The following is a 22,160-nucleotide window of genomic DNA, read 5'->3' as shown; positions in this document are numbered from 1 at the left end:
TTGCTTCAGTTCCCTACCCAGAGGCTGTCATTTTTATTTATTTTAGTATTCTAATTTAGCATCAGAAAGAAAATAACATTTGACTAAAAAGAATTAGAGGCAATAACTTTTTCAGAGAACTAAGCTTTTGAAAATTAATTTTTTTATTCCATTTAATTTCATGGATGCACAATTTCTATTACACATAGGTCAACTAGGGTTGCAGCAGCTGTAAAAAAATATGTATTTTAAGTCTTGTAATGTGTTATTTATGAATGCATTATAGTTATAATAATTTATTTACAGGACTATTGTGACAACGGCACCTTATCTTTAAAAATGGGAATTTGCAATATGAAATAGTTAATTAACAATAAGAAAGAGAATAAACTGAGAAGGTGCCTACAAATTGACAGCACCAACAGAGTAACAGCCAGCCTTTGTATGGGTCTGAATAGCATAGAAACTGAGAAAGCCTAATGGAGGCAGAAAAAGTCTTAACTTCTATAGAAAGTTAGAAATTAGTCTGGTTTCTGCAAATCTCATCTGTCATAACGGAATTGTTGGAAAACTCATTAGACTTTGCAGACATGTTTCAGAGAGAATTGCAGTGGTAAAATAAATGGGATCCATCACAACTGTGCAAAGACCAGTGGATAACTTAATCCTGCATGGGACTTGCTTGGAAGTATCAGAATACATTTGCCAGATGCAAGATAATGTCAAGTAAATATTTAATGCTGTAATCACACAACAGCGTGTTAAAGCATAATAAAAGACACTGAAAGGGAGTTAAATGCTTTCAATTTAGGCAGATCATTTAAATGAAAGGAAGCAGTGATGCAGTTTTACATCTAGATGCAGTGTTCACCTAACAAGTAAGTGGCAAGGGCAAGCAAACACTTGAAGTTGCTGAGAACTGGTAGAGACCCTCTAGTGGGGTATAAATAGTTTACCATGCATTCTTTGTTTACAGCATCAGTTTTATTGTGGTTTTTCAACTGTGGTGCTTTTGTCCTGTGTGTTGACTGTCACTTTCCTACACGGAGGTGAATGCTTGAGGGGAATTGTATTGTCAGAGTGCAGCCAGGGCGTAGAGGGACGCTGCTGAGTGCACCTGGACTTGAGAGAACCTGTTTACATTTTTGCCCTCAAAAAGCTAATGTAGAACTTTCAGCTATTTCACTTCTTGTCTTCTGACTGTTTAATTTGTTCTAGGTGGTTGAGAGATGGACATAGAATCATAGAGTGATTTGGGTTGAAAGAGTCCTTAAAGATCCTTTAGTTCCAACACCCTTCCATAGGCAGGGACACCTTCCACTAGACCAGGTTGCTCAATGCCCTGTTCATCCTGGCCTTGAACACTTCCAGATATGAGGCATCTACAACTTCTCATACAATCATAGAATCAATAAGGTTGGAAAAGACCTCCAAGATCATGGAGTCTGACCTTTGACTAATCACCACCTTGTCAACTAGACCAGAGGACTGAGTGCCACATCCGATCTTTCCTTGAACACCTCCAGGGACTGTGATTCCACCCCCTCCCTGGGTGACCTGTTCCAATACCTGACCACCCTTTCAGTGAAGAAATTCTTCCTGATGTCCAACTTTGGGAAAACATGGGTTGTCCCTGGTTTTCTGGCCAGCCTGGGGGATTGGCCTATTTCTGCCTAAAACTTCAGTCAAATTCCTGTTGTTTTCACTTTTTGGAGTATAAGTAAATGAGATGCAGTGTACATACAACCTGTCAGTTCTCCACACAGTTTGTTTTGTTCACCCACAGCTGTTTAAAGTGCCCTTCCAGGCTACTACCCACAGTGGGACACTTTGTCTAGACATGATGTGAAGTTAAAGCTCTTAGTCAGACTCTATTAATATATGATACGCAAAACATTCCTGGAGAGAAACTTCAGCGTTTAATTGTCAGATATGGCCAAGGGAAACTCTCTTTTGTTGTCTTACCTGGTGGGAGAGAATGACTTCTGCTGGGTAAGGGCAAGGTCTGAGCCCCAGTGACATGAGCAGCATGACCCAGCACGGCTGCGGGAGCTCTCCAGTGGTTGAGTCAACCCTAGTGTCAGCTCCTCAGCTGTGAGACACAACAATTACAGCAATAATTCAGGTCAGAAAATTGACAGAACCATTTAATGTATGTGAGAGTGACAGTGAGTCATCTCTGATCATTGTGTTTAGTAGCCTGGAGATCCACAGGCAGGCAGGACATCCGCAATCCCACATCTACATGACAGTTCAGGACAAGGAGAAGCAGCTCACAGTCACTGTTTTCTTCCATCCAGAGAGGGCTTCACGTGGATTTGATCCCAAAAGACTAAGACAGGTAGGACCTGTTGGGGAGTGGGATAGCATGTCTGTCATCTGCAGCCTTTCTCCCTTTCTCTGTAGTGTGTTGCCAATCAGGTGCATGCAACAACGAGCACATTAGCCTGTGTCAGTTATGTATCTGGTGTGAAATTAATAGATAAAGGTGGACTAAAATGGTAATAAAATTTTGCAAAATGCTCTTTAGAATTTCAGTTCAGGAGCAGAGTACATTGGTAGCATGGAAGTTACAGATTAGTAAATTTAAAAGTAAGAGGAAAGGTGGTTTTCTTTGCAACCCGCAAAGACCTCGTTTCTTAAAAGAATTCTTTGAGAAGCCTTTAAACATTAATTTTGCATTCTCCAGCAGTCACTTAAGATGCAAGTGGAGTTGTGGGGGCTAATATTAAAAATACTGTAGCTGCTTGTGTGGCATACAGGGCAAGAAGCAGTGAAGGACTCCTGCTACTGGTGATTAGGAACTGTGCAAATACTGCTGAGAACACGGTTTGCAAAATTGAACTGTCCAAAGCAGCTCAGTGCGCAGTAATGAGGGTTTGCAGGCCCTGTGTACTGGAGCACTTGTTTTGACAGTTGTAAGGGTCAAATATTCAGCAGCTGCAAATTGCTCTGGAGCTTTTCTTGATCTTTTTTTTTTTTTTGTTCAGCTGGAGCTGGTTTGAATTCACAAGTTCCAGACATTTACAGCAGCACAGTCTTTTCCATGTTTTAAAGTTTTTGAATCAACTTCCAGAATAAATGTTTTAATTTATTTTGAGTTATGTAAAGGCCCAGTAGGCATAAATACAGTAGTGATACAAATAGTGACTTGTCTCTAATATGGATGATTTCAAAGCAGTAAAAAAGGGAGTGTGGTATCCCCAGAGGCAGCTTCCCAACTTCAATATTCAGTATGCCATGTCCTTAGTTTGAAAAGAGTGGCTTTTTCTTCTACTACAATAAAGACCACTTCCTACATCCTAAACACTAGAAGCTAATTTATAGCTCAGTGTTGAAACAATGTCTTTTTTTCTAAGGTACACATTTGTCTTTGCTAACTTTGATAGACTGTTGTAAGCTAGAGCACTGCAGCATATACTTCGTGCACTGGAATGTGAAATGTGATGATTTTTTTCTTAGAGCTCTCCTGTGCTTGCTGCCTTGGGTTGTTTTTTATGTCATTTACGGTGCTGAACATCAATGCGAGCGTATTATGCAATGTGGTATAAAAATACACAAAGGCAATAAACTCCACTGTTATTTCTGCTTTGGCAGAGCAGCCATATTTGATCATTTTGCCTTTTGATTTCTGGAAAAGTTGATTCCAAATAGTGCATTGCAGCTTGAGCATTTATGTATGCATGTGTATGTGCATCGTAGAAGTTCCCGGTGCAGAACCATCTCCCATGGCTGGCAGGGGGTGGGAGCTGTGCAAGCTCAGGAAGCAACAGCCACCCAGGCATGGAGATCACCAGTAGAAACATCTGAATTTCATGCTAAGTCGTGTGGAAATGTGTGTTGGTTTGTAAAAGATCTAAATTTTATTCCTTTATTACGACCTTGTCACTGTGCCCTTCCCATTGGTGACAACGTGTCACTCAGTTGTGAACAACTGCGCGACACATTGGCCTTGGCTGGGCTGTTTTGAGCAGATCAGTGATCTGCTGGGCCACAGTCACTGATCTGAGTTATTTTTGGTTTGGCTTAAGCACAGTACCTCTTGGGTTTTAACTCTTTTTTGCTAGTATGCAAACACATAGCATCGAAATTCCTTTTGGATCAGGTTTGCTGTGCCAGTGCGTTTTTTGTTCCGGGAGTGTGCACAGCCCTCTCCATCCACACACAGATATCACTGTGATTGTGCTCTAAGCTACACCCGTGGCAGATTCTGTAGTTTATCTTCCCTCACTGCTTGCACACCTGCTCAGTGCATTAAGCCGCTGTGCAGCATCGGTGCTCCTGTCTGAGCAAAGGCAGCATGAAACAGTGGGAGGAACAAAGAAATCTTGTTGTGCTTACACAGCCTGTCTTGGTACCACTATCAGTCTGTGTGTAGTTGGGGGAGGTTGGCTTCTCTGTTTGGAACCAAGAAGGTCCTGCTCATCCACCACCCATGGGCAGGGCAGGGAGAAGAGAGCTGCCAGAACGTGTCCCTGCAGAGTCCACTTGGAGAGGGAGGAGCTAGCTGGTAGCTTCATGCTTGCTGAGGTGAAGTTTGCTCCAATTTCTGCTGCGAGCTTCTGTCTGTTCAAGCTAATAAATGGGCAGTGAAAGTCCTCCTCATATGCTCCCTGATCCGTCAGGTTGGTGTCTTTAGCCAAGTCACTGCACATTTACTGTTCACAGCAAGGTGGTGAAATCCTTCCTGCAGTCTGTGACCCAGCGCTGATCACCTCTCTCATCTTGTCTGTCATATGGTGCAGCAGCTGTCTCAATGAACTGAAAGCTACTGCTTTAAGTAAAATAATAACATAATTTAAAGTCATATTGTGTGAAAATTTTTACAATTCTGGTGCAGTTAGGCCTCTATTATGTGGCAGATGTGCTGCCCAATATGTGGAAGTACCACAATAGCGTGCAAAAGAAAGTTGTTGGGTAGTTGAGAAAGATCTCTGTATACAGAACCTGCAGCTGGGCTCTACAAGCGTGGTCATTAAGGTGGACAGTAACAGAAAAACAAGTAGTTTAATCTTCTGCTAATGTGGTTCAGTGCTGATTAAATTGATTAACAGTGAAAAGTGAAACCCCTCTGTGTATATGCAGCGTGTTGTAGGTACATTGTGTAATTGCACATGGATTTGTGTCGTGTCTGAAAGGCTTTAGGGAAGTGCAGAGAGGGGAAAAATATCTTCAGATACAATTTCTAAACCTGTGTCAAGTGAAGGCTTCTGAAATGCAGACCTTTTATTTCAGGAGAGCAGAAATGCAGTATTGTGAGTGTTGTTGCACATCATCCTCCATTGATAGGCTGTTCAAGTAGATATAATGACTTAACACTTCATGGGCCAGATGGGGGGAAAAAGATGAGTAATTATCAGATTATTTGATGTGAATTATTCAGTCACAGTGTTGGTAACTGGGCTGAGGAAAGCTGCTCCAGCAGTGGCTTCTGCAGTAGGTAACACAGTGGCGAATAGAAGTGGCTGTATAGGCAGAGGTCTCTTGGTTGTGTCAATGACTTCATTGAGGCTACAGTTGAGTAGTATTTTCAAGGGTGCTGGAGCTTGCTGAGAAAATGCTGGGGGTTTTCAACAAGTGATTTGTGTAAGATCATTTGTGGATGGAGGTGAATTTAACTACAGCTTCAGCCCAAGAAAAGAATATGAGAAAATATTGCAGCCTTTCATTTGACTGTTTTAAAAATGTTTTGTGTACATGTGTGTTTGCGTATAGTGACCCTGTCTGTATAAGCCTTTAACCTGTTGCAAATAACTTCCACCCTTAAAATGGAGAGGAATATTTCAGGTTAAATTAGATTTGTTGTTTTATCTTTTCTGAAAGGATTTTTCTGCTGTTCATCTGACAGCTGTGTGCACAGGTCTGGTCAGAGCCATGTGGCTCTTTGGGCAGGGGTGCTGATCTGGAGCAGTGTACAGGGTTCTGCTGCTTCCTAGGGCTGTGAGAACACACTGTGCACCTCTCCATGGCACACTGAGGATTTTTGCTCCCGCTGATTAGTTTTCTGTGCTTTGTTTTGAAATATCTCCTCTGAGGCCGTTTCTCAGAGCAGCTCTTTCTGTAATGAGTTTGAATTTTAAAACACTCAATTTCTTGCGTCCTTCCTTTTGTTAATCCTTAGTAAATGAGGCAAATCATTGGGAGGTGTCACCTACCCTTTCATGAATGGTGCTTCTGTTCTTGGCTGCTTCTTCCAAGTGAAATGCCCAGGAGCTGCAGCAGTGGTGAATCTCTGAGGCAGACTCATAAACTATTGTACTGCTGCTCATCTCCTGCTCCCAAGAGGTATGGCTGATCCTTTCAGATTTCCAGGAAGGATGTAGTCGATTGCTTGATTATTTTGTTGCCTTTTTCAGGCCACTCTTCCTTGTTTTTCTCTTCCAAGAGGATTCTGATTTTTTCTTAGTTCTTTCTTTGTGATTTTTTTTTTGTTGTTTTGTTTTTTCCCCCCAACACTAGGGAAGTTATGTCTCCTTTTGTAGCCCAGCTATTGTCAATAGCTGCTGCATAAATAACAAGAAAAAAGTACAGGCATTCTCACTTCTCTTGACTTCTCTTATCATTTGAAACTTTCTCCTAGCTCCAAATAGGGCTACATTAATAATTAAATTCTTATTAAAGTTACAATGCACAAGAACATTCTAATATTTCATAAGCAGCAAACTATAGCTCTCCAAAGCTCTCTGAATTGTTAGTTTCCCACTTGTCCTTGGACCTTTCTAGCAGTTCTCTTGGCATTTTCTCCTCTGCATGCCTGATTTTCATCACACTGCAAGGATATTCTCTTAGAAACAGCAACATTCCTTACTTTTCCTCCCAAACTTTGTCAGTGGAGACCATAAATTCAGTGTTGTGCAGTGTGTGACACTGCTGTGAGCTGGTCAGTGTGGGTTTTGTGATAGACGGGGTGAGTAAGGGGTTTGAGCAAACTCCTATTTCCATCCAGAGTTGCTGTCCATCTCCTGTATTCCACAAGGCTTCCTTCCTTGTGTTGTTGGAGCAGAAAAGAGGAATGTTTGATCCACAAGCTGTGGGCTGGTGCGTTAGGTGGCAACCACAACTTGATCCAAAGAGCCAACATCTTCGGTGGCTGTGCAACTTGGATGGCTTAGCTTCTGAAGCTGGACAAGCAGGTCCTGCTGTTTCAGTATCCTCCCTTGATCCAGGCCCTGCTTCTCATGAAGGGTTCTCAATAACCCTCTAGTGTACTCCCAGCTCTGCTATAAGCTGCTCTGTGTGCCTGTTGCTCCTTATATGCACACTCTAGAGAGAGGAATAGTACCCTGTAAATTACTGTCTTGTCTGCTGTGGTGCATGGATCAACCCACCTGTTTGGAAAGCAGCCAGCTTGCATTTATTTTGGCAGATGGGAAAAGCAGGAAACCACTTGGAACAGGCAGGGAAGCAATATTCATTCATTCAGAGGCAAGCACAGCAAAGCAGTGAACTGAGCTGCAGAGTTTAAATAAGTGTGGGCACATGTTTTGCATAGCAAACCCACAGATTCTGATGGCTGGAAAGGGAAAGGTGGTGGGTCTGCACAATGGAGAGTCAATTGTGGCTATTACTTACCCTTGATGAGCTCTTTATCACAGCTCAGATGCAGAAGGCTGACAGCACTGCCTAGCAGCACTGGGAGAGGAAACTGCAGTTCTCCCAAACCAAGCTCTTAGAATCACAGAATGGTTTAGGTAGGAAAAGACCCCTAAGATCATCAAACCCAACCATGAACCCAGCACTGACATGTTCACCACTAAACCATGTCCCCAGGTACCACTTCTACAGGTCTTTTACATCCCTCCAGGGATGGTGATTGAACCTCCTCACTGGGCAGCTGATTCCAATGCCTGACAACCCTTTTGGCGAAGAAATTTTTCCTAATGTCTAACCTAAACCTCCACTGACACAACATTCTGCTGCTGACACCAGGCTTGGAGCAAAGTATTGATATGCTGGCTTTTCCTGTTTCTACCCTCATTATTCCCTGCAACTGGAGGGATAGTGGAGAACACTACTTGTGCTCCTAATCCCTTAACCAGTCATCCCACAACCCTGAAGTCTCTCTTGATTGCCCTTGGATTTCTTGTTGCAACTTCATTGCTGCCTACCTAAAAAAAATCAGTAAGTAATCAATAAATATCAATCAATCTGAGGGCTGTACCAGGGTAGGAAGCTTTCTCTTCAGATCTGTAACTCAGAGCCCAGGAAGACAGCAGATCTCCTAAGAAGCGGGTCTGGTTTTCACATTGTGCCTTCTGTTCCCTTCATTGCATGTGGGCACAGTAAGGTCACAGTTACAGGCAGCTGCATCACTGAAAAATGGCCAGATTAGAGTGAATCAAAGGCTGTTTGGCAGTAGAAGGGTGCCTGGAATAGCTAGGAAGTAAGGCTCTGTGCAGAGATGTTAGTACCATTTCCACCGGGGAAAGAGGAGATACATTCTTAGCAGCATTTATCAACAAATTTTTGATGTTGGATGTCATTGTCTTTATTATGCACAAAGATCTAAATGCAGCCTTATCTTGGCTAGCCTTTTTAGAGGATAACAGCCTATTACTGCTAGCAGTTAATCCAATTACTCTTTTAGGTCAAGGGGGAGTGTTCTGTGCAAATATTTTTGGAAGATCTGAAAAAAATATTCTGTGTGGCTGACCCAAAGAGAGCATATTTCAGAATTTTTCAGCAGATCAAAAAGTTTCAAAATTCCTACATATATTGAAAGAAACATGTTTGAAAGAGCTGTCAGCTTTCAATTTTGATCATAAGACAACAGTTGCTTGTTTAAAAAATGAAAATATTTCACGATGGAAAGTAGTTTCAAATCAGAAAATAAATCACTATCTAAAACCATGGGGGAAATTCATTGATGTGAGAGTGAAGGTGGGGCTGTGCAAACCTGAAGAATTAATTCAGCATGAAATGTTTTGCCTAAAGTAGGTGTTAACCATATCATTTTGGATCACTTCATTCCTGGTTCTCTAATAAGGATTTCATTGACTGTATTGGAAGGGACTGTGAAATAATTATGAGCAATCCATCTAAAGCAGGGAGGAGTGCCGTCTTGGAGAGGAGAAATCCACCTGTGTGTGAACTGCAAGAGATTTCAGTGAAGTTTGTTCCTACTTTATTGGCAGTGAAGGTGTTGCACTTGATGGCCCATATTGAACGTCCTGCTTTACCTGTGCTTGACCAAGCCCTGGGAGTAGGACTGCAGCATTCCATCTGCTCCCACAGACTTTTGAAGAGGGGATTTCTGTTCACTGCTTCATTTCCACCTAGGAATGAGGGCCCCAAGTAGGTTTAGGATTTGACAGAAATCTTTGGGGGTGCTTGTGTTGCAGCCTTGGTAGCAGTTTGGGGATGTTTGGGCAAGGCTCAAGCTGTAGCATGGCTGGCTGTGACTGCTGCTGGGGTAACAACCAACAAACCCTGTATTTGATGTGGGATGGAGAATCTTTCCCAGGGGCTGGGTAACTGCTGAGCTCCGGGCTGCAGCTGCCTATATAGGTGTTTGGGAATCTCTGCCTTACACAGAAATCCCAGCAGGAGTTGAGATGTTGGTTTTACCATAAGGGGTATTATTTGGACGTCAGTGGTGAATTTTAAATATTCCCGTGACATTTATGCCATAAATGGGAAGTTACCCTGCCTTTCCCACCAGGCATAGAAGAGAGCTCTTGAACCATACACTGTTCAATCCCAAAAGCCTCAACTTCTAATAACCAACTGCAGTCTAATTTAGATCAGCAGTTTGAAAAATCATTAGTTCAAGTAGTAAAAGCCCTCTGTTGAGCAAGGACTTTGCTTCCCCGAGTATCTGAGCTCTTAGAGACAGCTACTGCCAATCTCAAAATTTATACTCTATTTTTTTATGCAGTAAAACTGTCCTTTTAATATCAGTTGAAAAATAAGCACAGAGAAATAGTTGCCATAGAGGAAATTTATAGTATCGGTTTGAGAACAAAAGACCAGGCAGTGCTTCCGTGTGAGAGGAGTGAAGGAGCTGAGCTGTCGCTGTCCTCTGTCACGGACCCCATCAAGCAGAAGCCTCCAGGGGTAGTGAGAGTTCATTTTGAGCCAAGTTTTAATTTTGAAATATCATCTAAAGAAAGTTGTGTCTTTCACAAGGTATTTTTGCTGTTTGTGGTTTTTTTTTAGTTTGGAATGAGCTGGTGAGTTTCTGGTGTGGTGCCTGATTTTGGTGTTATACTGGGGAAAAAAAGAGTGGTGCAAAAGGAGGGATTCCAAAAATGGCTTACTCTGAATAAAAATTAGAGACTTGGCTGCTTGTACTTCATGTGATATCTGTCTTCATTGTGAAAACTGCAAGTCAGAGTCAACCAGACTTCTAAGTTGTGAGCACACAGCTGCAAGCTGAAAATAAGACTTCTGAGTGATGCAGAAGTGCCAGGGCTGTTTGGTAAGAATACTTCATCAAGGTTTTGGCAAAGCTGGATAGCTAATGGTACAGATAGACTGTGTAGTCATTAAGAGGTTTTGAGTGTATTACAGTCCCAGAATAGAATTAATTTTTTTTAATTAGCTTGTATGTATTTTTGTGCCCTGAGTTTATTATGTTGTTCAGGTGGCTAACAAAGAAATCACACCTGAACTGGGATAAATTAGGGGGGAAACAAAGCAGTGATGAAAAGAAGCAAAGGGAATTGTTATTGCATGTATTCTGGAGAGCTTTTCATCAACTGTCACAACTGGGAAAATGTTATTACAGAAAAATACCTCACTTTCCCACCCTTCCCTGTCCTGGGCAGTCTCTTGAAGCAAGTTATTTTGGAGAGATTTTTTAGTTTTGTTCCTGTAAGGAGATGAAAGCAACTTGATAGCCCAATGTTTTCCCCTAAAAGGAAAAAAAAAATATTTACTACATAACTCTAAACAGCCTCAGGGGCCTGGGTAACCTCACTTATGACCTTTCTTTCCTTTCTGTGTATGGAGGAGGCAGGGAATGAAGGAGGTGCTCAGTGACCATCGCTGTTCTGTGTCCTAGCACAGCCAGGCAGGCAGCAGTGGGGAGGCTTGTGCTGCTGCTCCAATTTTTCCAAAAAGAGTAATTTTGGGGGATTTTTTTTTTTTTTTGCAACTTGCTCCTTTGTGCCAGAGGAAAGGGACTTTCTTCACTTTATGTATGCAGGATTTAAGAGGCACTCTAGTGCTCTCCATGGCTTGAAGCTCTAGTGTAGAGCCACGACTTCAGTCCTTCCAAAATTCCAGGAAAACTGACTTATTGCAAGTATAAGTATCCTGGGGCTCACAGCATGTAAAACTAACCAGACTAGAAAAAGTTAGGGAACCGAAGGAAGAAGGAAATTCACCTTTCAGGTAATAACCTGCAATGTTCAGTCAAGGAGGGAATGGATTTATGGAAGTATATTTTTTGTGTTAAATAGTGTCGTACATACAAGAACAACAGTTAACAGAAACATGAGGATTTGTGTTGCCTGGATTTTATTTACTCTGTGGTTCCTACAGCCTTTAGTTAACAGAGCTGAAGCCTGTCCATGTAAAACTGAGGGGGAAAGATGTTTCTTTACAGTTTTATTAAACTTTGAATTACATTGAAAATTATTCGGTTGGAACCTGAGCCAAGGCCTATGGACAAGGTTGATGTTATGGTTTTTGGCAATTCTAGATGGGACTGAAATGCAGTTGAACATAAAAGAAAGACACAAGCCAGTGGATTGTTCAGCTGGTGTGTTTATATAAAGTAAATGTGTTTGAATTTATCTCAAAAAACATCCTGGTGCTGGCAGTCATCCTAAAGATCACTTTCTCTCAATAAAGCTCATAGGAAGAAGGAATTTTTTTCCCACTGGCTTGTTGACAGCAGGTTTTCATTAATGTAATTATTATTATTTTATTTAAAAGAAAGAATATGCTACAGGGTGATATTTAAAGAATATGCTACAGGATGATATTTAGCAAGGAGAATGTTTTGATGTAGAAAACATAATAGATACTGTAGCTATTTTATACTTACTGCTAAACATACATACTTGCTGTGGGTTTGGTCTCCATCAAATTGTGAGGGGGGGAAGAAAAAAGTTGTGTTTTTTTTAAGCTGTGAAGTGTTTATTTATGATCTTCCATCTGCGAACATACAAGTTCTTTAGCTGTATGTCGATGACCTGTGTCCATGACAGTCTTGTCCCTGTTTTATTCATGGGAAGATGGGAATGTAGAGCACTGAGGTGTTCTACCCATGAGGATTTGAGTACATTAGGATGAAACGGAAAAAAAAATAATTAGCTGCTGAAATACAACAACAGAGATGTAGTTGAAGACTGGAGGCTGGCACGATGGTTACACATCTGCGTTCAGGAAGGTGGTCAAGGAAATGTAGATGTGCCTCAGTAAAGGTTTCTCCTAACTGCTCTCGAGGACATCATCCACATGATGGAGTGAAGTTGAGCACCTGCCAGGCTTCTCATGGGTCTTCTGCTCCCATTTTGAGCTTGGTGCTGGCTTGTGATTACCACCCAGATTAGCTGATTTGAAGCTGACTCGTGTATTTGTGCATTACACAGAGCATATCATAGGTCCTGCAATTAGAGTCTGCAATGGAGGGAGCAGTTAAGTACAAACAATGTCCTCTGCTCCACATAGCACAGCATGTAAATACTGCTTTGGATTTCTGTTACTTCCCTAAAATTTATGTTTTCTCTCCTACTGTGATGTATATGTGATTCTTTTATAAATTTTGGGTTTATACCATTAACAAAGTCATAGCAGATTCCTGAGGATATTTCTCCCTTTTCTAAAGTGTTTGTTCAGTTATTTAATAATGATACTTTCACGGTTGTGCACTGATCATTTTTAGTCATCAGAAATGGACATCCTCAAGATTTTAAAGTTTTTTACTTTAGATTCTGTGTAGTTGAAATTTGCCTGTGGATTGGTTCTTGGGGCTTGTAATTGAGGTCCTGCAGCTGTGATTTCAGTGGCTCCACGAGAGTGTCTGGCTGTCATCATAGCAGGGAAAAGGACGCACTGGGGTCAGGGGGTGTTCCTCGTTTTGTAATAAATTCTCAGCCTGACTTGAGGCCATTAATCATGTTAAGAAAAGGTTTTAGCTGTTCCTTCAGAACATTGACATCAATTAAGTTATCCATACATCATTCCAGCATTAAGGCTTCATTATTGCTGTGGTTCCTGGGGTTTGCTCCAGATGTCAGTGCTACGGTGGCCCTCAAAACCAAGACTCATTTACACCTGCTGTCCTTGGGTCTAGTACTACAATGTTTGCCATGTTCTTCACTGATAGAAGGTGTGGGTCTCGTTGTGGTATATTCACATTTAAATAAATCTGTGTGCACGTGGTGATATGAGCATGTAGGTGACTGGTGAAGGACCAGTTGTGCCTATTCTACCTGTCTTAGTGAACTTGCCTGAGATAGGGGTGGGCCTCCCTAGTGATGTCAAGCAGTTATTTGTCAAATACTTGATGAATGGAATCAGTCTGTGGAGTTGGTTTGCAGATGCTGCATGATCTGAGCTTAAAGAAGCAAATAAATCACAGCTCAGTGCCAAACAGCTCTTGTTTGGCATGTCCCTATGCCATACCTTTTGGGTGGTCACCTTCTCTCCTGGTGGCTTTTTGGAGGAGCGACCCATCAGGGCTTGTTGGTCTTGGATGTTGACTCTTAGTAATTACTCCCAGCCGTTGCCCCTCAGTCTCAAGGCTGTCAGTACGTTTCATGAGCACATCCATACCCTTCCCATAAACCAAAGTAAAACTGGTATTGTTAAGGATGTAATTATATGGCAACACAGACCTTGTGCTCCATTGGCCTGCTGCTCTTTTTTGAACCAGTTGTGCTTTCCTATTAGCCCATGCATCCCTTTTAATGACATCTTGTATAGATTATTAGTGTTTATTACTGGTGCTGCATGCAGTCTAATGAAACAAAAACAGCCAAGGCACCAAATTTCTCCAGTGGATTAATGAGGTCTTGAAAGAAGGTGACTGCCCACTCTGAATAGAAAGACTGTCGAGTTTTTCATCTAGATATGACTCTTACTAGAGAAAAAATCAAGTGCATGAAAATGCAAGAGGCTAATATTTGTTCGAGGGGATCCATGTTTAAATGTGGCAGGTTTTTAAAATGGTTATACCTTGGCAGATATTTAGGAAGCAGTTAGATTGTTAGAATTAATGGCCAACACTTTGAGAACCACATAAGCTTACTTAATGCATGCTAGTGCATCTGTGAACCTATTAGTAGTTACTTTCCTTATTATTGGATTTTTATTTTCCTAATTCTTGGCTTTTTTTTTTTTTTTTTGCATAGGTCTTGGGTTTGGCTGTGGTTTTATATCTCTGCATCATGCTATAAATAACTAGTGGTGGTTAAAGACTGTCTTTTGAAAAAGCGTTTAATTTTTGTTCTTGTGAGATGATCTGTGCCTTAAAGCTGTGAGCTGAGGAATCTCACTATCTCTGTTATTAAGGCTTCATTTTTTAGATAGTGGAAAAGTGTTTCAATTCTTTCTGGTAATGTAATACTTTGAGGTAGCTGGAGCTTTCTGTACGCTATATATTTTATCTTTTTGCCATTTAATAGTCTGACCTCATTCAGAAAACATTTTAGACTGCATATCATTTGTGTTATTAATGGCACTATTGATTTATAAGATCAACTTTAAAAATTACTTGCTGTTTTACAAGAAAACCATCAAAAGGATTAATGTGCTTTCTCTTCGTACATTTATTCTTCTATCCGTTGAAAATGATGATCAAGTCAAATGTCATTGGATTATCATCCTTACTCTAAGAAACTGCGTGTAATTATGTGTCCTGATAAAGGCACGTTTCTTGTACTTTGGGGAATAGATACACTGATGCTGCATTACCTGCAGATGTGGAACGATTACTCACTGATGTTAATGTAGACATTGCCTATGGCTCAGCCGTAAAAGCATGCTTGGTTTGTTTGTTTTCTTAATCTGCATGCAGAATAGATACAGGTACTAAAGGAGAATAAAGCAAAGACATAGGAGGGAACTTTGTTGCTTTTTGGAGCAGGGTGTTATTCTATTTATTAAAGCTGCATGAAACAGTATAAAGTGTTGATGTTTATGAGAAGCATTGCTTATAAAAGTAAATGTTCCTTCCCACCCTTCTACCACCATGACCAAGATACTTCAAGGTTTGTTTTCCTTCCTATAAACCTTTCTTTCCCTCCTTTCTTTCCCCCACCCTGACATTATGTAGTTGATTTGATTCCCTAGATTGCTTTCCTCAAGCTCTAACTTGAGTTCATTTTGTTATGTGGTGACCACAGTTATGGATGACGCTCCCCCTGGCACACAGGAGTACATTATGTTACGGCAAGATTCGATCCAATCTGCGGAATTAAAGAAAAAAGAGTCCCCTTTTCGTGCTAAGTGTCACGAAATCTTCTGCTGCCCACTGAAGCAAGTGCACCTCAAAGAGAACACAGAGCCGGAAGGTTTGTGGCACTATGGATCCATGTTCTGTTTGTTTCTATTTTATTTTCCTTTCCATGTATGTCCCGAGAGCGTGCTGTGTGTTTTCCAGCCTGTGTCAGTGCAGTGCCGCTGACGCAGGAAGCGTGATGCACTCCATGTCCCCTTTGCTTGCCTGTTAGTGTCTGAGTCAGCTATCACGGGACACTGTAGTATAAACCACGTACGGTATCGTTCTAGAAGAGAAATGACGCTGCTTTTTCTTAAATAAAGTTTGTTTGTTTCAGCTCTCTCATCATTACACACTGCCCTTTTCTTTGGCTGCCAAAAGCTGCTTGCTACTTAAAATGGCATCAATTCCTAGTTGGTTCTTTCCAGTAACATTTCTGAAGCTGCACTCTGCTGAAAATATGGCACTTAGACTAAGATTCGGCTTGTCCCCAACACCTTTCACTCCATAAGGCTTCTGCATAGCGCTAGAGAATGCTCATGGCAGCTGTACACGGGTGAAGCAGGATGAAGTTTGTATGTAATGCACGCCTGGTTGCATTTTGGGAAATGAAATGCATGCAGAGCAGAAAAAAAATAAGTAGAATGTTTTCCTTTTCAGATAAAGCAAAGGTATGGTCTCTTCTCGTGCTGTGTTTACTAATATGAAATTGCTAATGAGGTATCTCTCATTCATCTAGTGTACATAAGATTAAACTATCTTAAATTATATTATTTTAATATTTTCTCTTATTGTTCCATATGTGTTTTGCATTACTGCCTCATATTCCAAGTGGTAAGCCTTCTACTTTTTGCATAAGCTTCAGTACCTGCCAAGACAAATAATGCTACTGCTGGTAGATGTGTTTTAAGATTAAATATTCAGGGCTGGATTCTGCCACAGTCGAGTCTACAGGAATGGCAGAGTGAACAGGTTGGAGTTCTTATGACAAATCACTTGTATTATTCTCTCTGTAATGATGGGCATCAGTCATTGAGCTGTCACTGTTATCCCTAAATGTTCAGTCAATTGCTTTCTCCTGTTACATACCCCAGATTTTTCATGAATGTTCTTTGCACCACGTCTGGGAGATTTGAGTCTTTTACAATAAAATTATTTTATTAGAATAGTATTTCTTTTTCATCTCACCAGAAATGCTAAGTCTGACACACACACTGGTGTAAGGTGTGGGAAGAGGTTTTTTTGTTTCAGTGGTGATATAACTGAATATTAAAATTAGGGTTTGAAAAAGTCTCATTGTCCTCTCAGTTCTAGGGCTGACTTGATAGGGGTTGTGATTTTGTAACTTAATAAACATGAAGGAAAGGCAAATCCTATAGGACACTTCTGGATTAGCAGATGTCATGAATTTCCTATCATCTGTCAGGGTTTGTGGTGCTCATGAGTAAATTATGAGCCCAGAACTGTTCATGTCAAGCTCCTCTAGGAAGATGATGACAACTGAGCTACTATAGGTGCTGAGCAACTGATATTTGATGAAAGATTCCATGTGATCCGTAAAAAGAAGGGCCCTAAACTTGGCATCTTTGACTCACATGCTGTATTTCATTTTTTGCCATGTGCTAATGTGTCACTCCAGCAGAAGCTGATGGTTATTTCAGTGGAACTTATCCTGGGAGCTGGATTCCTGCTGAGGACTAGCTCTCAGCTGAGCCTGCTCATTTTCAGTGAATAAATCAACAATTTACGCACTAATGGCCTGTTCAAGAGGAACAAGGAAAGCAGAGGTATGCTGGGCCTTTTCTCTCCAGAGCATGAGTCTCCTGGAGGCATGGTTTGGTTCAATGTTGAGGAATTCAGGATCTGCCAGGAAAATCTTACACGGTGCAGGCTCTGAGTGAAGACCTGGGGAGCACCAGTTCTGCCGTATTGCCACCTGGAAGCCAACAGTTGCTCTTCTTAGATTCTCCATAAATCTCCACGCTGTCTGTCTCCAACGACAGCTGTGTTACTCCTTCCTGCATGGCATATGGTATTGTTATTCGTTCTCAGTGAAAATGTTTAGTTCTAAGAGGGAAGCCTGTCATCTTTTATTGTAGTGTACAAGGATGAATTTCTCTTCCCTCTTTTGTCCCTCCTCCTCTCCTCTAGGAATTTCGCGTTGCTAGACAGACACAAGAAGATGTGGCTGTATTTGTTTGTCCTGCAACTATCTGAGTTGATGGGAATTCATAGGGGTATCAATTTTTGTTGTTGTGTGATTTCTATATGTGTTTCTGTGAAAGATACTTTTCCTAGCATGAGAGGGAAAATATATGTTTAGGAATCCTTTTGTCCTCTCTTGTAGCTCAAATTGCCTGGGCTGCATTAGTCCTTTTCTTCAACACCTGTGAATTGCCTGGCAGTGGTGTTAGACCCACCAAAGGACTGATGTGTGTCATCCTCAGTGGTTTGTTGGCATGAAGCCTGAAAAATTTTGAGAGTGAAATTATCTGAACTGTGCTTTCCATGCAAACACTGCAACAGTCCATTGAAGTTACTGGAGTGGCTGAAACAAATCCCAGCAGAATAACTTCCAGTGTGAACCCAGCAGTTAGCAGGCTCAATTGTGCTGGTAGGATGAATGAAAAGAAATGTTTAAACTTGTTACTGTGGTGTAATTTCCACATTTTTCAAGGTATTGGAAAGTATGACAACTAAGAAGCTATTAGGAAAGTTCTCCAAGTAAAATGTCACAATGGAAGTTTTATGGAAAATTGCAGACTTGAAAGACTCTGCAGAGAGTATAAAAATGTACCTTTTTATCTGCTGAGTAATGACATGGGAACAGTTAAGCCTGCATGTTTTGAACTTTGCAACTCCTTGCCTAACTCTTTTGTTTAGATGATGGATTTCTTCTCTGCATCTTTTAACCTCTTTAATACAGGGTTAATGCTTGGAGACCCACATTTATCACTTCAGGATTTGAACCCCCTAGGCATGTAAGATGATACCAGGTAAAAGATTTTCCAGGCTTTTTGTAGGGGTCTTTGGGGAATGTTCTGGTATTTGCTGAAAGACTTAAATGCCACCTCACGGTGGTAACTGAGCTTAGTGGCCCATCACTTCTCATATCTTCAGCCTGTTTCATTTCTCATAGCTTAGGTTGATTTATAAAAGCAAAATCAGAAATGAGAAAATTAGATCCATGTTTCCTAAATTGACCTGCCTTGGTTTCTTGTTCTTTTCCTGACACCTACCTGCCTGCTTGCAGTATCACCATTATTCCCAGCACCCATATGCCTCAAATACACCTTAGGAGAATAGATCCAGGGTCAGTACATTTGATATCACCCCGGAGGACACATAGAAGGTCCTTGGTCCAGTAACTGTAGCAAGTGGTAGAAGTGAACAGAAGGAGAACAACAGGAAATCACAACAATATTATCTTCCCAAAATGTGGAAATTTCCATTTGAGCCCATTGCCAGCAGAGTGATGTCTGTCAGTCTGGATTGCAGTTCAGATGGGATGCTGCCTTTCCTAATGCTGTGGGAAACTTGAGTTAAAAGCTGAACTGCTGCTTTATTCCACATCATTCCAGCTTTGTTTTGTCAAAGTCATTCTACAGTTTACAATGTCGTGGATCTCTCAAATGCAATAAAACAAGCAGAGCTGACATCCTTACCTAGATGCTGAGTCCTGTGGGCATTGGGCATTGTTTACAATTACATCTAAGCAGCAGCAAAATACGGGGTGTTTTTATAGCTTCCCTCCAGCCAGGAATACACTGCTAGCAGTAGAATGGCCATCTGAAGTACATTTTGCAGCTATTTGTTCTCTTAAATAGTTTAAACATAAGCTGCTGCTATCTGTATAAAACATGGTTACATAAAAAGAAGTCAGCTCCTGGAAAACTAATTTGAGTTGTATTATTACATCCAGGGGAGGAAATAAAATGAGAAATGTTTTTTAAAAACACCCATTGGTTAGTCACAGTCACACAATCAAGAGTCTTGGCCACTTGCCCATAGTGCTGTTTTCATGTGGGATTTTTTTTCCTTTTTCTTTTTTTCTTTTTTTTTGGTAACATTTAGTCTCCCTCCAGGCATACATAACCTTTTTACACAGAAAAGCAGAAAAGCATGGCAAAACACGTATTGGGGATGGGGAGAGGGAAATCTGGGATAGCAGCTGGTAATGAGGAAAGGCAGCTTTCCTCAACCAACAGGAAATCTGATTAGATAGAAAATGTTAAGGATGCTAATATGAAACAAGCAGCTTTGTGGTTGCCCTTGACAATGGCTTGTTATCTTCATCTCTAGCAATGGGATTAGTGGCAGAGCCAGTCCTGGGGGCAAGGAAAAGGTAGGATGTTTGAGCACATTATGTGGGGGGCTGCCTCTTTCACCTACTCCATGTGCACAGGCAGTTTTGTCACCAGTAGAAATTTGTAGCCTTTATGTTGTCCTACTGTGTGTCCCTTTGGTGCTCTGAGAGTCGTGTCACCACAGATAGTACTGTTACTTGGCACTCTAATTATATCCTTTTCTTCTAGACCAAATCAGTCCTATTAGCCCTGCTCGCTCATTTAATTATGTTAATGCATGTGTACTTCTGCATTTTAGAGAAAAAAGAAAGAAGAAGGGGGAGGAGAACCTGTATTTGAAATCATGGAGAATTGTGAGAGGTTTTTAAACTTTACATATTGTTCAGAACTAAAAATGACTTTGTGTTCCAGTGCAGAATAATAGAGATGAGCCACGTGAAAGAGGCACAGCCACCTGCTCTGGTTGTGTCCGAGACATTCAGATTGGGCACATTTGGCAGTGAGACACCAGTGAGGAGGTTCAGCATCTGCACTGTGGTGTCTTCAGCCTCAGATTTAACCTGGACCAGCAGCCATCTGAGGGGAACTCACTGGTGCATTAGTAGGGGCTCCTACTCTGTTACATGATCCTCTTTAGAAGCATTTCATGAGCTTCCATGTTTTTCATCGTGTCTTCTGATTTCAGCAGAGGTGAAAAGTGAAGACTTGGTATCCCATTTGCTCTTGAGCAGGAGTATTTAACCCTTTCCTGCTGTAGCTAAGCTGTCTGGCCTTGAGCAGCTCATCCCAGGGAAGGCAGGCAATCTGCTAATGCCTGATGTTGGACCTGCAGCCTAATGATGATATAGCAAGCATCAGTGCTTTCCTTATTGCCCTTTGCCTCAGCAAAACCTTGTTCTTGACTCTGCTTTTTCCTGCACCTCTCAGGTCCTCCTGTGGGGAATGTGAAGCTTTCACCTTTCCTTGCTCCCAGGTCCAAGAAGCAGCAATGAGCAATGCCTGAGGCTTGTCCAATACTAGATGAAAAAAAGCTTTATATCCTGTCTGTCTGGACACACATGGAGTTGCTGCAGATATGGCACCATATCTATAGTGAAGGATGATCTAAAGAGAGCAACAGAGACATAAAGTCAAAGGTCTGAAGCTGCCACTAGTATAATGGCCTTTTCCCCCTAAGAGAAACCATCTTTGACTTTAGTGATTAACTGATAACCTTCAGTTTCAGGGCATTGGGAGGCTGTGGTGACAATTACACTCTTATTTTCTTCAGATGCTCAGCACATAAAGCAGAATAGCTCAGTCCTGTAAGTGGCTGAGCCCTCTTGCCCTGATCCTCCAAAGCCTTTAAGCACGCGATTAACTTTAAACATGTGAGCGCTCCCAGCAGAGTCAAAGGGGTTGGGATGTATTTAATGAGCTTACCTGAACACAGTCTGGGCCTGGCTCAGGTTCAGGCTCAGACAGTGCAAATCCAGAGTAATTCCACCAAAATCCAAGATTTACTCAATATTTGCTTGTCTGCAAATGAGATCAGAACCCCATCACAGAGTTTAGTTGGATTTCTTCTTTCCTTACTCCCTTAATAAGGAGTTAATATGGTCCTTACTGCCAAAATGATTCATGATTGAACATGCAAGTCACAGTCGTCAGCAGTAGGACTGCTTAAGTCCCAAGCAGTAGGGAAATTTAATGTTTTCCATTATCAAGAGGGAAGTGAATGACTTGATTCTCAAAACTATTTGGACATCTCATCAGAAAGAGTAACAATAACAATTCCCCACTGAACCAGCTGAGCACTAGGGACTTGTATTCTCTCTGGAAGGTGACACTTCTAGCCATGCAGAAATACAGCAGAGTGAGAATTCAATACTATTCCATGGACTTAGAGATACAACCTGAGTTTTTTGTCTTTCTCTTCAGCAGTGGCAGCCTGTGCCAGCTGAACTGCCGGCTGCCTCCAGTCCTCCCCCCCCTCCCCTCCCACCACGTGCTTGTGTGTTGACCTGTAGTTTGGTAAGATCCACCACCAAACACCCTCTTTTCTCACCATGTGAGTTAAGGAGAGGCTCAACCCTGGGTGAGCCCAGTGCCAGCTGTGGCAGGAGTGTGACATGGTGAGGGACTGGGGGCAGGACAACAGGAGCAGCCAGTGTTGGCAGGCAATGCATGAGTGGTGACAGGTTATTAGGCTCCTATCTCAGCTTTTTCCCAAACTATTACCCCCTACTACTTTTATTTTCCACACCTTAGTTACTTTTCACCAGGTACTTGTCTCTGTGCTTGGTGCTTGCACATCCTGCTCTGTGCTGCCATATAAAAACCGTCTCTTTTTGAGGTGGTTGGACATGTTTTAAAGAATAAGGTTCTCTGTTTAAGGTCGTGAGCAGGAAGACTCCAATTCTTGCTATAGCATTTCTGTCACTGGGTACTTCAGTGATTACAGAGGATATATTGAGGAAGGAACTTGAGGCTTTGAAGGA

General features: G+C 41.6%; 1 protein-coding gene across 8 annotated transcripts in view; it reads left to right on the top strand.

The window, feature by feature from the left end:
• Positions 1-22,160, top strand: part of FGF13 (fibroblast growth factor 13) — a 248,636-nt gene that overhangs the window by 118,865 nt on the left and 107,611 nt on the right. For 5 of the 8 annotated variants that reach the window (XM_018070718.1, XM_018070714.2, XM_018070713.1 and 2 more), the window contains exon 2: positions 15,279-15,446. The exons of 1 other annotated variant lie outside the window; for it this stretch is intronic. In XM_018070718.1, coding sequence (XP_017926207.1) covers positions 15,281-15,446 — 166 coding nt within the window. In that variant the 5' untranslated portion in view covers positions 15,279-15,280. Of the gene's footprint in view, positions 1-2,303; positions 2,321-15,124; positions 15,144-15,278; positions 15,447-22,160 lie in introns of those variants that run through there. 2 more of the 8 variants (XM_018070719.1, XM_018070715.1) reach the window with 2 other exon arrangements.

Source organism: Manacus vitellinus, unplaced genomic scaffold, assembly GCF_001715985.3.
Source record: "Manacus vitellinus isolate BGI_N305 unplaced genomic scaffold, ASM171598v3 scaffold_19_pilon, whole genome shotgun sequence".
NCBI lineage: Eukaryota > Metazoa > Chordata > Aves > Passeriformes > Pipridae > Manacus > Manacus vitellinus.
Note: the sequence above shows the minus strand (reverse complement) of the source record. Positions and strands in the feature narration are given on the sequence as shown.